This window comes from Mya arenaria, chromosome 17 (genome assembly GCF_026914265.1).
Source record: "Mya arenaria isolate MELC-2E11 chromosome 17, ASM2691426v1".
In the NCBI taxonomy this organism is placed as follows: Eukaryota; Metazoa; Mollusca; class Bivalvia; order Myida; family Myidae; genus Mya; species Mya arenaria.
In genome coordinates, this window is record NC_069138.1 from 42,428,801 (window position 1) to 42,444,007 (window position 15,207).

General features: G+C 34.1%; 1 protein-coding gene across 1 annotated transcript; it reads left to right on the forward strand.

The window, feature by feature from the left end:
• The first annotated feature begins 15 nt into the window (after positions 1-15).
• LOC128223503 (atrial natriuretic peptide receptor 1-like) lies at positions 16-14,901 on the forward strand. The gene is made up of 17 exons (XM_052932782.1): positions 16-128; positions 401-492; positions 778-913; positions 1,614-1,695; positions 2,542-2,644; positions 8,132-8,236; positions 8,974-9,045; positions 9,525-9,684; positions 9,814-9,978; positions 10,380-10,554; positions 10,758-10,910; positions 12,323-12,461; positions 12,736-12,804; positions 13,200-13,374; positions 13,890-13,988; positions 14,363-14,454; positions 14,827-14,901. The coding sequence occupies exons 1-17, from the start codon at positions 107-109 to the stop codon at positions 14,899-14,901; spliced, it is 1,914 nt and encodes a 637-aa protein (XP_052788742.1). The 5' UTR covers positions 16-106.
• Positions 14,902-15,207: the final 306 nt, after the last annotated feature.

The window sequence follows — 15,207 nt, forward strand, 5'->3', positions numbered from 1 at the left end:
TTACAACATTGGACACTACGATTCCTTTATCTTGTATGCGCATACTCTAAATGAAAGTTTGGCTGCCGGAGAGAATCCTCGAGATGGAAAACGGATTGTTAAAAGGATGTGGAATAGAACATTCCCAGGTAGGCTGAAAGAGTTTTGTTAAACTAAACCTTAGGTGTTGGTAGCGATTAACAAACTGTTTTAGCAACACAAGACCTACGTGGTTTATCTGTGTCTAAGGAAAGTAACTTCTTTTGGACTTCCGTTATAGATCATTTTCATTTCTGATGTGAAGACGTTAGGTCGAAAGCTAGAAGCATGGGTATTTGTGTTACTTTTTGATACGGAACTGCATTGTGCATTTATAGCTATCCATGAAGTAGGGTTTTTTCAGATCAGGGAATTTTTTCAGGAATAGGAGGCCCGGTTTTTGTCAACGAAAATGGAGACCGAGACACAGATTTTACTCTCCTTGACCTTGACCCTATCACTGGAAAGTTCCGGGTACATTTTTGTTTTCATAGTAAATTTGCTTTATTTCGCTTTAAACTGTAAAATTAAATCTAGAAAACAGTTTTTGTTGCAAATATCATTTAGATTGGTCCATACGGAACATCGGAATCATTCAATTGTGCTACAAATAATTAAAGTAGGTTGTATGTGGCATGCTAATTTATATTTATATATTGTCTTACACATAAATGTATTGGCTAAAGTACTTTTCTATGACATATGTAATAAAATGATATTGACGTATTACATAATGTATTAAATTCATGGTTTCCTCAGGGCGTAGCACAGTACCTAGGTTGGACCCACACGTTCGAGATAATCAAAGATGTCATCGTACACTGGCCAGGCAGAATTACAGCCCCACCCAACAAGCCTAAATGTGGATTTACGGGCGAGCTTTGTGTGTCCTTTAGTAAGTTCACAAGAATTACAATTTACTGGATTTATTTGAATATGTAATAGGGTGAGAAAGGTCTAGTGCACTGATTTCGAAATAAATTGGCACTAATGCTCACAAATATACGAATAAAAGAGGATATAACGATTCGCAAACCACTAGATGAAAAATCTTCGTTTAAAAAAGGTCAGAGTGACAACATAGAAAAAGTCAAATGGTAACGGTTTCCAAAGCAATTCTATTACCCTTCATCAGACATTCTCCGTATTTGAGATTTACCTTGAGGCGACATCAATGCGATCTGCGTACCTGAGTCCTGTAGCATTTATCTCGTATTTTAAAGTAGATTGATTTTTCTTCTCTTGTTAAATTATGATATAAGATGATTAAAGTGGATAACACATAAAAGACTCCTTGGTGGAGGTCTGAACTCTCATTACCTCAATAAAATTTTCTCGGTAAAATTAATGTCAAAGGTATTACGTTGACTTTTACTTAAAAAAGAAATTTATTTTCAAAGCATATAAATCATAAATGTTTAGTATAAACATCACTTTATTAAGTACGGAAAGTATTTAAGCTACACGAAATCACGTTTTATCTTTGCTCTATTTCTGTTACCACTTAGTTTATTAAAAGGTTTGTTGTGACATGCAATTCAAAAAGAGATAAAAAACCATGTTCGATGTCAGCCCTTGATATATTTATCCAACAGCTTTGGAGCCAACGGCCATCGTAGGGATAGGTATGAGCGCTGCTATAGTGCTTGTCTTAGTTGTTGGCTTCTTCATATATAGGTAAGTAAAACCCTGGGGACCGTTTCAGAAAAGGATTTTAGTCATAACTGCAATTAGCTTAAATCTGTTAAAAGGTAACAAATGTCAATACATCATTTTGTTTTATATAATTTCTCAAAAACGTGTTCGAATCAAATGTTGGCTAGAGCCAATTTCGCAAAAAATATGTAGCAAAATAATGAGACTGTGGTACTAAGACAATTTCAATTTACGAATAAAATCGATTAAGATCTTTATTGAACGGTCCCTAGGTTGTTGTTTGCGTTTGATAAAAATTGACTGTAGAAGAAGGAAAACAAAATATTAATTTTTTTAAAAAGACATTTTCAAATTGTTGGACTGTACTTTTTGCTTCAGTCAAGTGTTAGAAATATTTTAGCATTTGCAGGACAACAATCATTTACTCATTTACTCGCTATCAGACTGATTTGTTAACGTTGTCGAACAGAAAGAATTTTTTATTGGTTTTCAATTTAAACAAAAATACATAAAAAAAGAGCAAACAAAAACGGTTCGGCGGGTCGAGGTAACGAACAATCAAAAAAAATATCGCCTAAGGCCGATGAGTTGTTTTACCGATCATCGTGCCCATTTGTGCTCTAAAATGAGAAGAAAAGTGCAAATCATTTTTAATACAAATTTAAATTGTTGTGTGGTATATGAAACCGTAGTATATATTCAATTGTGGCGTTAAATGTTTAGCCTGTATAATTTCTCATTTGAACGGTGTTGTTAATCCACTAATAAGACTTTTTAACTGCAATTTTGGATACTTCTACTTGCGGAATATGAAGAATAAATGAATTCGCTGTTTGATTTCCTATATGATTCACTGTTCTTATCCAGACATATGAAGGCCGAGGCGGACATACACAGTCAGTGGTGGCGGGTCAAGGTCGAGGATATATCTTTGACAATGGCATCTTCATTCTTCTCAAGTCGCAGTAGAGTAAGTGTTTACGATATCGAGGTGTATTGCTACTTGTGATCAGTATGGTATGTGGCCTTTATAGGATTGAGCATAATATTGTATCATTTGTGATGTAACAGAACCACGCATATTGTATTAACACTGCGGCTTTTCTTGAGAGATCATTTCTGACCGGCTTTATGAAGTAATAACCATGGATGGATTGAAAAACATAAACAGATGATAAGTTTGTTGCGTAAATGTATATCTTATGGAGTCGCGTTGGTTATGAAGTAATACCATGGTGAATGATTACGATACGTTTTGTAGGATTAAATGTCATCTGTACATCTATAACATTAAAACAAACAAATAAAGGATTTGATTAGCAAGCTGTACAGGTTATTCATTAGCAGTGCATATGTTTCTTTTACATTCATCTAGCACTCGAATATCAAATTCCTGACATTGGATATGACCTTTTTCAAAAAGACAAAACGTTTCGAGGATTTGAAATATTGAAAGTTGCGGTGTTAAATCCGTCTCAATCGGCGATTGTCCTCGGGTTTTGTTTTATTTTCCAGACTAACAAAAAGCATATCAGTTTTGAGCGTAGAAGTTTCATATAACAAAACGCTGACCTTAACGAGAGTTAATTTAAGCTACGATATGTTGGAGCTGATACTCCACTTTAAGCTCGAATGCGAAAGTTAACGCGGCTTGGCGACATCTGTAGAACCATAAGTTTTCTCGATAATATTTTCCCAAGTCCGGGAAAAATAGTTGAACCATATTTGTTTTGCCTTTTTCTTTCAACATGATCAGTATTTATAATGACAAAGAGAATAAAAAAAAAATAGGTAAGACACAAGTTCTTACAACATCAGTTACGACATAAACTTGATAAGTATTTGGCGATAAATATAAATAATAAATAGTATTGAAATGTCAGTTAAAAAAAAAGAAGACAAGGGGGGGGGGAATCTGATTCACTGCTTCATAGGTGATATGTGGTAAACAGTTTAATAGAGCAACATGGCTAAGTTATCATAAAAGATGAAGCTAATATGTAAACCGTTTAGAACGTTTGAAAAATAATTGCATAATGGAATACCGAGTAATAACGACGTAATGGTAAGTGGCCGAAAAACACGTGTTGTTCGAAGCATGCATCTACATTCTGGAGTATAAGAGTACACTGCATCTTCAACTAGGTAACTACACTGGCATTTAGTATTATTAAGCATATGGGTGTTGTAGAGGTCATCATTAAGATTACTATAATGGCTCCTTATGAAAAACAAAAATACATAACTTAACAAAACTTAACAATGAACTGGTGATCTGGAAATAAAAGCATACAGTTTTAAATAGGTAACGTATAGAAAAGGTAATTACAAAGGCTGTTATTGATTATATTCATTCAAACAATTATAATGAGATTCCCCGGCAGTACGGTCAGTCCACCCACGCACGGTTTCGCTAATTGACATACCACTGTAAAATGATAAGTCTTTTTAAGTGTATAAATAAAGGATTATTATAGTAATCATTTTAAACAGCAAAGATGTACATGTGAAATACAGCCTGGTTTAGTAGTGTAGTTGGTAAAACAATGTTATAAATCATCAACAGAAAATGCTTCAGCACGGCTTCATATTGAAATCCTTTTCGTTCATGTGCATTCATCCCACACCACAGCAACATATTCTAGAAGAGTTCGCATAAATGGGATATGTTTACATTGCTGAAAGTTGTTTTCTGCTGACTCTGAATTTGATCATCCTCATTCAATACCTTTGATGCTGAGTTTATAATTCGCATAATGTGCTAATGCCAGTTATATTCATCGCTGAGTGAAAAATTTAACTGCTTGTGATGCTTAACAAAATTCATGTCGACGTTGTAAAATTGTAAATTTCGCTATGTTGATAAGCGGTTGGAAAATATAATTTCTTTAAACTAACTTGCTATAAAATTTACTATAACACATTGAAGAATACAGGGCTTAATTGCAAACACTAGAATGAAGACGTGGAAAGTCTTGCACTTACTTTTTTGTGATGAAGAGTCTAAATCACACTGAGGTTTATATTTTCATTTTTACGTTTTGACCAGTATCTGTTTGTAAAGGATCTCTTCGAGGATATTCGAGATATCTAATTTTCATAAGTTAACACCTTTTTGCTAAAACGTATCTAATATATGCACTGCGAAACTAATTCATTTTAACACGGCCATTCTTACGAAATATTTTTAGATAAATTGATATTAACATCAAATAAATACACTTTTATTTCTTCTACTATGAAACATAACTAGTATTGAATTCGACAGGTTTCGTATCCGTTTTGATTTGGAACGAAATACATATTGTAAGCATCAAAAATGCTGCATTAAATCATTTTATGGTTCTGTATATGTATGCGAAGCATCGTTTTATGTTTCAATGACATTTAAACAGTGATAGCTACAGAATATGTGTCCATTTTATAGTATATGTTTGCTGTAACATTAAATTTTATTACATGTGGATGATGATGTATCGTTATCCCTGGCGACACATGCTGCCTGCCTCCAAGCTGTCGGCATTTACAAGGTAAAATGTGGAGGGTTGCGGGGAGGCATTTAAAGTGTTAAAGTTGTCATTACATTCAATGAGCGTTTTTCCTCAACCAAATCTGCTGCTTTAATACTGTAAAGATTTTATGAGCTTCAAATGGTTCTGTAATCTAGAATGTATATGTCTGGAAACAATATTTTCTCGATTGAAATAAATTGGGGGGTTTTCATCGAAATTCAACAATTTGTCTGATTATGTTATGGTACAATTTAAGGAAATGGTCGATTTGATTAGTGTTTATTGTAATATCGCGTGATAGACGCTAGACGCAATCTAGAAGTGCCAATTAGTGACGCTATTTCGAATAATTTAAACCAAACATAATGAATTCTGTTATTAAGCAACACGGGATACAAAAGCTTTAAGAGTGAAACGAAAATAACAACAGTGATGAAACATGCTAAATTCACGAAGTTGATAGCATAAAATAACGTTTATTACCAAATTACAAGACTCCAAATTTCCCTATCATTAAGAATCATCAAAGAACATGATATTTCACATTATTAGTAGTATAATATAACAAAATGTTTATTAGCAAATGAACTTTCATTATATATAATAATTTTCTTCTACAAATATTTTATATATGCATAAACGATACCATTATATTGCAATTGCGTGCCAAATCAACAGCAACAATGAAGGTTGTCTGGTTCGGATTTGTCTTAAGATACATAATAACACATTGCACAATGGGTATTTTTTGTCTTAAGCTTATACCAGTTACCTTGCTTCAGGGTACCCAAGTACACATCAGGAAGCCGCATATTAAATCTCTGCCCGTAGACAGAGCACTGCTGTTGGAACTCAAAAAGGTATCACAACACAGCAAGTAAGAGTTTACTTAATGTGTTAAACCAGTAAGGGCTTTCACGAGTATGTATGTATGAACTTGTTCTAAGTAGTAGAAAAGTCTCTTTAACAATTATCAAATTGACACCCTATATGTCTAAGTCCGATTGCGATAAAATGAGTAAACATAATATGTATTATAAATTGGTTCACAAATGAAACTAAAAGGACAAGCCCGAACGAACAAAATAAATGTACTAAGATAAAGAGGAATATCACAAGTAACCAATTCAAAAACATATTTCATATAAAAACTAGAAAACAAATCAAATGCTGTTTCGAATAATGTTGTTTCAATAACAGACTTACAATAATTTGCTATCTGGCATGTCCCTGCATGGTATTTGACTCAAAACGATTGCCTCGAAAGTTGCAGTTGAATCATTTACACACAAACAGTGTCATTTGGTACCATTTAAATAAAATTGTTTCATCGATGCAACGCAGTTACTCCTTTTAAAAGTAACAAATACAAACTAGTAGGACACTATTTATATATAATACTACAGAAACAAGTACAGTGTTCGAAAACCCCGTTTAATGACACAGGGTAATCGTCAGACAGAGACATAGAAAACAAAAAACAATCACAAAGCACAAACATGGAACAACAAGCACTAAACTCCACAAACAAGACACTATATATATAATTCATAAAAAAAACTAGGGGTGTTTATCAAGGATTGCCTTGGAACGGTCAGTAAAATGTAAATTTACGGAGGGTTTAAACTTGTTTGTGTGCACAACCTCACTCTTATCTCACTCTAGACAAAAACAACCTAAACGAGAGAAGCACAACATCACAAGGCAACAAACACATTACACAATCGATAAAAAAATCGTTATTTGTTCATGTTGGGTACCCGCCTTGGTTCGGTAAATCAAAAGAACTCACTGGAGTTTAAACGATTCACTTATAATCAATATTTAAAATAAACAAAACAAATGGTTAAACAAGAAGAAGAGATATTCAAATATTTCGGAAGCCATGTCGGAAACAGTATCAAGGTTTTGTGAGTGCCGTGTGGAAGCTGTTAAGAGTCGCCCCGCAATTAAATTTAATGTCGTCATAATTTCCAGAAACTGAGAACGGTAGTATTTAGTCTACATAGTCTAGGCGTTTAACCTGTGCCATTAAACGGGGTTTATGTTTAAACTTTTGGCTAATGAGCTTGTTTCTATAGTTTTTCACATAATTATTGCAAGGGTGTCTGCGTCTCCGACATATAATATGTAATATTGTAATTTTGTAATTTAAACTTTCAGCTGCTGAAAAATACACGAACCAACTAAATATGTCTCTTTAAAATTCTAGATTTTGGTCATGACATTATTAGCAACCTTAGATAGTTCGGATTAACACAGGTATCACTCTTTGAGTTTTGCGACGTACTTAGGTTCCACAGTACATAAAAAATGCAGGCAATTCTGTCCCTATTTCCAACAAAGTTCAGGATATTAATATTTTAGACGGATATTGAGGTGTGATGTATTTTGCGCTGATTTTTCGACACGAAACTGACCGCCTTTTACCGTGTACTTCATTCATATTATTGGATTGTACATAATGATCCAACCTGTTTGCCTTCTTCGAACCACTTACAACATTATACTTTTGTCGTACATTTTCCAATCAATTTATCATGCTATCAGTAGTTAGCCAGTATAATGTTCTAGTTACAACAACCTTTATACCGGTATAAGCATCTTAAAAAAGTTCCAGAAATGAGGATTAGTTAACCTTCAATGCCTTTCTATTTTGTCGTAATTATTGTGTCTTGTAGATACATCACTTGTCTATTTTTCATATTTAATTGCCATATCTTTTGATTGTGCATGAAATTTTAATTTCTGTAAATTGTGAACCTTATTTTGAAAAACAATGGTTTTAGAAAACCAAAGAAATACAGACTATAAAAAATACTATAAAGATGATATGAGCGAGGAACGCCATTAACGGTATTGGAAGAATTTCTATAATTCAGAGCAAATCATAGGTTGGTTAATAATATTATTATCATACATTATGGTAAATGATATCGTTTTAGATGCGTGACATAACGTGCCAGAATTTGACTCGGCTTATCGGTCTTTGTCCCGACAACAACAACGTGTGCATTCTCATGGAACACTGCTCAAGGGGAAGCCTGCAGGTTTGAGAAAAGGAAAATTAATGCTGTTATAAATCTATCTTTTAGTAAACGAGTTCCTTTCAAAAAATGGTTTTCGAGTAATACGGAAACCGACTGCCATAAAATACACATGTGAGGTACTCATTAGTAAGTTGTAAACTGTAATCGGTAAAACGTGTGTTTTGCTATTGACTGTAACAGAAACTTCCATTGATCCAATACAGAAATATATTTTTAATTAAGGATGACATGTTTATCATTGCGGCTCAACGGTTTATGAGTTCATTTGATCTGTTCACGGTCTCTGAAGTCCGTAAGGTGTAAACGATTGAGCGTTCACTGACCAAATGTTTCATCCTCTGATGAATAAAAAATCTAAAATATGTTCAATATTTATTAATTTTAAAAACAATCTTGGATAATCCAACTACAGATAAATATCGCTCCAAGGTCAAATGAACGTTGCATTAAATTGGCTGTTTGATCAGCGGCAGGGTCAATGACATCGACGTCAAATGCATTTTTTTGCAAAACAAACGTCTTTGGACTAATTACCAGTGTCGTCATTGTAAGGTCAGGGGTACATGTATTACTGTTATGTGAGTTCATCGGAACTACGAATGCGGTTGTACGGAAATGCTTTCATGCAAGGAAGCGAATAAGAAAGTAAATATATAGGAAAACCAACCAATTTTGGTTTGATGTGATAGGGTGATTTTCCCTGCATAAACCTGAATGGCTAATTCGTTCTTTTTCAGGACATTTTGCACAATGAATCCATACAGCTGGACTGGGATTTTAAGCTGTCTCTATTAAACGATATAGTTGAGGTAGATATAAAGTCATTTTGTATGTATAATAGAAGAAATGAAAAACATGTTTAACAAAGTCCACTAACTTGTGGTAAAAGCGGACACAATATGTAAAGTCAACTAAAAATCAGAAAGATATTGTTACAATTCGTTATCAGACCATTTATAACTTATCGTCATAATAATCTGTATTGCTAGATCACCTGGTTTTCGGGAAGGAATCGCAATAGCATGTTTATCATCCATTTTCGTCAATTGTTCAGGATATTGATCGATATGCACGGAAATGCTTTCATGCAAGGAAGCTCGCTTCTTTGCTTCCCGTATTTTAGAAACATGCTTCTTAGTGCATATGTAACATCCTTACTGTGCATATGCCACTAACCATGGCATTAATGCTGTACACGCTAGTCGACAACCTGAGGAAAAGGCCGATCTTTTTGGTGTGCTCATGATCCTTTTAAATTTGTTTTCTTTAGCTAATAATGTCATTTCAGGGTATGCACTACCTACACTCAAGCTCCATCGGTGTACACGGCCGCCTCACTAGCTCTCGTTGTGTGATCGACAGTCGATTTGTCCTTAAGATTACTGGGTTTGGACTCAACATAATGAACGACACCAACAACCGGAAACAGCACCAGGATAATCTATATTGTGAGACACCATATATCATGGAATTAACAATCAAATTTAATAATGACGCAACGAACCGTTGACCTGTTTTATTTTCTTACGAATGAATGAATTGTAGAGAAGTGAATAATTTTACGCTGTACCTTTCAGTAAGCCTACCAGAATTGCTGTGGATGGCCCCAGAACACCTCAGGAACTACCCTCCACGTCAGAGTTCCCAGGCAGGCGATGTATACAGCTTTGCAATTATCATCTACGAGATGTGCACCAGAGCAGAACCTTACGTGTCAGAAATTTGGTATAAATCTCTTGATGGTAAGCTACATTTATCTGGCTATCAATAAATATCATGCTTTGCTGATTGACACTAGCTCATAACACAACACTTGTCATTTAGATATACGATAATCGCTGATTCAAATTTTGATTCATGTTTTTTTTCATTCGTATGGTTTTTGATCCATGTTCAATAATTCGCTTTTGTCTTTTTGTCTGTTGGGCTGATCTCTATAGAAAGTCGCCATTTTAATGATAAAGACACCTATTCAAACACTAAAATTCAGTGCACTATTTTAGTAAACACCAAACCATTGGAATAGCATGATAAAACCTTCAAAGTTTTGTAGTAGATATGAATATTATATCATATATTGCATATGTTCATGGTAAAGTGATTGTGTTATAATGTGGTGCTTAATTTGCTTCTTCTATTTTAGAAACACTGGCAAAAATAAAGGGCGTAGGAACATTAAAAGTTCGCCCTACATTGCGAGAGGAGGATTATTTCCCAGACGTTGTCAAACTTGCTAAATGCTGCTGGCATGAAGCCCCACCTGAAAGACCACCCTTTTCTAACATCAGAAACGTTGTCAAAAGGATACGATTCAAAAGGTTAATCATTACTTCATTTTATGTCTGTGATTTGGCAATTACCTATTGTTTTTTTATTAATATATCGAAGAAATGTTGATGATGAAATGAGGAAAAGACCCTATGTTAAGTTATTACTACAATAAAAAATATTTCTTTCTAGCTTTTAATTTATTGGTTTTACTCTCAAATATATGTTTTAAAGATACGAGAAAATTTTACAGAGATGCCAAACCGTCTCAAAATGTACTCGATGTGTTGTTGAACCGCATGGAGCAGTATGCTAACAACTTGGAAGGGCTAGTAGAGGAGAGAACGCAAGCTTTTCTTGAAGAAAAGAAGAGATCTGAGGAGCTTCTATATCAGGTTTTACCCAGGTATACAATAAAACAGAATTGTAAACAAGACAATGATCATGGCTATCATACCCCTAGGTTATAAGTATAGTCCATGTGTTGTTGTTTTTTTCATTCCAGATTAAATACATTCGACTCGTACGTGCGAAAGCCGATTACGAGGCTTGTCGACAGTCGGATGTTTCCATTAATGTTTATTATTGTCCGTTATGCAAGAAGCTATTTGTCGCGTCCCGTTTTGTACTCATAATTGTGCACTTGATTTGTTTGACATTGCACTCGGCCGAACAATAGTTATAGTCCTTGATTGTATAACAAATGGTCTGATGAATCTTGTGTCGCAAGTAGCTGCAACAGCATTGCACTTACACCCATATTACTTCACTATAATAATGCTGTTCAGTTTTTTGATAGCATTTTTTGTTAAAGAAAAACACGACACTTAACCATTTTTGTGTGTGAGGGTATTCATCACATTTGGAATATCTATAGGTTAAGAACGATGTATGCCAAACACATCTCCTTATACGGACTTCGTTGTATTATCTTCCCTGATATGTACTTGAACTTATTTCATATTTTTCCTAACACGTTTTCTTAATAATAAAAATTAACCACTATTCAGAGCATCGTCTACTTCGTTTATCGAAACTGAGTAATAAATGTCGATATATGTATCAAATAATTGCAATTACCAATACAACCGTGTACTATGTTTCTTGTTTGTGAATTTGTGTTCTATGTCTTTGGCGTTGCCCATTGCCACTAAACCGGGTTTATGTTTAAACTTTTTTGCTACTGAGCACGTTTCTGTAGCTTTTTGCATATATATTGTGCAACCTTAACTAAAGATCACCGATTGAACTATTCATTAGGCTTTCATACATTAGGCTACGGATCTTGTTACTTTTATTTTTCTCGAACAAATGTTCTTATAATGCTATTAAAAGTACAAAGGCGCCTATATTTCTATGATAGAGTACCGCTTTAGCTAGCGCTAGGGGCGTATACTGTGTTACACCTACTTCGGAAATCTCAAAACAGCGGTTACTTCCCTTTGCCGTACGGTAATCTCATCAGGCATATCACGTGATGATGATGAAAATCACCTCGTGATTTAATTTCCATTCGTTGGATTGTTTTTATAACTTTGAAATTGACGATATTTCATCAAACTTTGATAATATATTGCATACTTTCGTGTTATATGTTAATAATTAAACAGGACTTAAAAAATACTATTGCTGAAATCCAGCTATTTTCGAACGTGGTAGCAGAAATCATCTATATTCGTCAAGGGAGATAACTGCGTTTGATATTGCTACTACATCTGCCAATATACCGCTTTTATTGAACCGAGGCTTCTGCTTTCATAGATTTCTTTGTTCAACCGTAACATCTGTCATCCAAACTGATTCTTCTCTATTCATCAGAAGTGTAGCCAACCAGCTTCGGATTGGCAATCCTGTTGTTCCGGAGTCGTATGAGAGCGTGACCATCTACTTTTCTGATATTGTCGGGTTTACCGCCATATCTGCAAATAGCACTCCATTCCAGGAACGACCACTTCTTGTTTCTTATTGCTATTACTTAATCATGTGATATATTTAAGAGGAAATTATGGCCATTGAACTACAATACAAATATAAAATAAATGATAAAATTCAGTTTGAAAATACCGCATGTAAGGGTAATGATGCAAGGCTTTTATAATGAAACAAAATAAATCTGTATGTAATGTTAAGGTTATATATACATACATATATTATATTTTATTATATATATATTTTCAATACAATTTACCAATTAGGTGGGAATAAAAATAACTGTTCTCTCTTTGTTTTAGGTCGTGGATCTCTTGAATGACCTGTACTCGTGCTTTGATTCTATCATAGAGCACTACGATGTTTACAAGGTAGCTTGATCATTGTTATCAGATGTTTCTTGGTATATGCTTTAATACTGATTCTAAGAAAGTATTTGTGCAATTAAAACCACGTGTAAAAGCACATTAGCTAGAATTGTTTTGATCTGATTTATCACAATGGTTTAAAGTGACCATGTGCTTATCATTTAATTTGAGTCCAGAACAAAAAAACAAAATAGACTAACAGCAATGCAAACATGCTCAATCAGTACATAGAAAATAGTAAATTTGTGCTCGAAATACAGCACGTGTCTAAAATGGGTGTTATGTGTTATGTGTATGTGTAAAAACATTCAAACTTAAAATTATAGTATTGACCTTTCCAGGTGGAAACAATAGGTGACGCGTACATGGTTGTATCTTTATGGTCTTGTTATTTCCAGGTGGAAACTATAGGCGACGCGTACATGGTGGTGTCCGGCTTACCAGAAAGGAATGGAACCGAACATGCTCGGCAGATTGCTCGACTTGCTCTCAACATACTTCACAGCCTGCAAACATTTGTTATAAGACACCAACCGAATACGCCTCTCCGTGCACGCATCGGATTACATTCTGGTATGTATTTAGTCACTGTACTTCGTATTCGAAATCCCCAATACGATTCTATGGCGAACCAAAACAGAACATTTATCGTTTTCGATTAAGTCATTGGCGTTTACCCTGTGCCATTAAACGGGGTTTATTTTTAAACTTTTGGCTACTGGGCTTGTTTCTGTAGTTGTTCATATAAATATTGTCAAAAAACAACAACATATATATATATATATATATATATATATATATATATATATATATATATATATATATATATATATATATATATATATATATATATATATATATACAGATTAAATCTTTGATTTATCCATTTGACATTGAGTAACCAAAGCAAGGTATATTTAACTGTCTACTTTCGTGAATAAGTCCCATATATGCTTACATGTTTGGATGTAGAATGCCGAAATATTGCACGTCTGTTTAAGCATAGAGTAATATGGAGTAACATAAGATTTTAGCAATAGAATTTGTTGTTATCCATGCAAGAATATGACAAATTATTTTGTGAATAGGTCCTGTATGTGCGGGCGTGGTTGGGCGTAAGATGCCTAGATACTGTCTGTTTGGTGACACTGTCAACACTGCCAGTAGAATGGAGTCTAACGGTGAACGTAAGTATTACATAGAAAGTGTATTATTGCCGTACTCCGTCACTGGTAAAAACACTTTAGTAAAGCAATTGGTTTGTTGTTAATTAGTTACACGCCATATCGTGTTTTATACACATTAAATATAATTTAACCAATAAATTAACATGTTACCTTTTTTCACCAAACAAAACCAACACACGAACAGGTAGCTGGTATCACTAAGCCAATGAATCATCATATTACATGTGTTTGATTAAACAGAGCACTCACACACAAAAAAGATAGCAGGTTTTCCCAAGCCAATGAAACGTCATATTACCTGTGTTCATTGAACAGAACAAGCACACAAACAGGTAGCGGAACAACTTCATCATCATTTTTTCTTCAAATTTTAGAAATGAAGATACACGTGAGTAAAGCCACAACGAGACTGTTGACGAGATTTAACACGTTTGTTATAGAAGAAAGGGGAGAAATTGATATCAAGGTACAGTTCTCTTTACATTTCAACATGATTTGATAGTCTAGTAAATGCGGATTTTATTGAGTCCAATATTTATATCAGACTTGATTTTTTTTCTCAATGGGGTCAGGCATGGTTGCTTCTGAACAGACAGCGCATCGGAAAGGATAGAATAAGGTAGAATGGAATCATGAGTGATAACCCCTGTGGTTTCCAGCTTATAATAAATTTGCGAATAATTATATCAGTATGAAACATTTACATGTAAAAAAATATATATTGTAATAAAGTGTGTCTGTATATGTATTAAAATATATCTGTAAATTTTAGATAAGAACTTTATTTGTTTGTTAGTGCGTATTATTATTGTTTATGATATGCATTGCCATGTTTCAGGGGAAAGGTTTAATGATGACATATTGGCTGATTGATGAGCTCTCAAGACATTATCAGCAGTTTAGTGTGGTTTGACACTTTCTTAGCTATCTTACTTTTGTATAGAAATAGCCTTTACAGGAACTATAAACAGCATATTCTGACCAACGTGCCGTGAATATGTATCATGTGTACATTTTGCAACGATTCCGAAACACAAGGACTGCTTGTCGTACATGTAAATTTATTTTAAATTCACACTGCATTTGTTAAACTAGTGTCATTGATAAATGGCCTATGTTCATTTAACTATGTTTCTCCTATGATTTTTATGGGACGTATTAATCATGACGTGTTTAGAATATTATAGAATTTTCTAATTCGATTTATAGAAGTTTTATG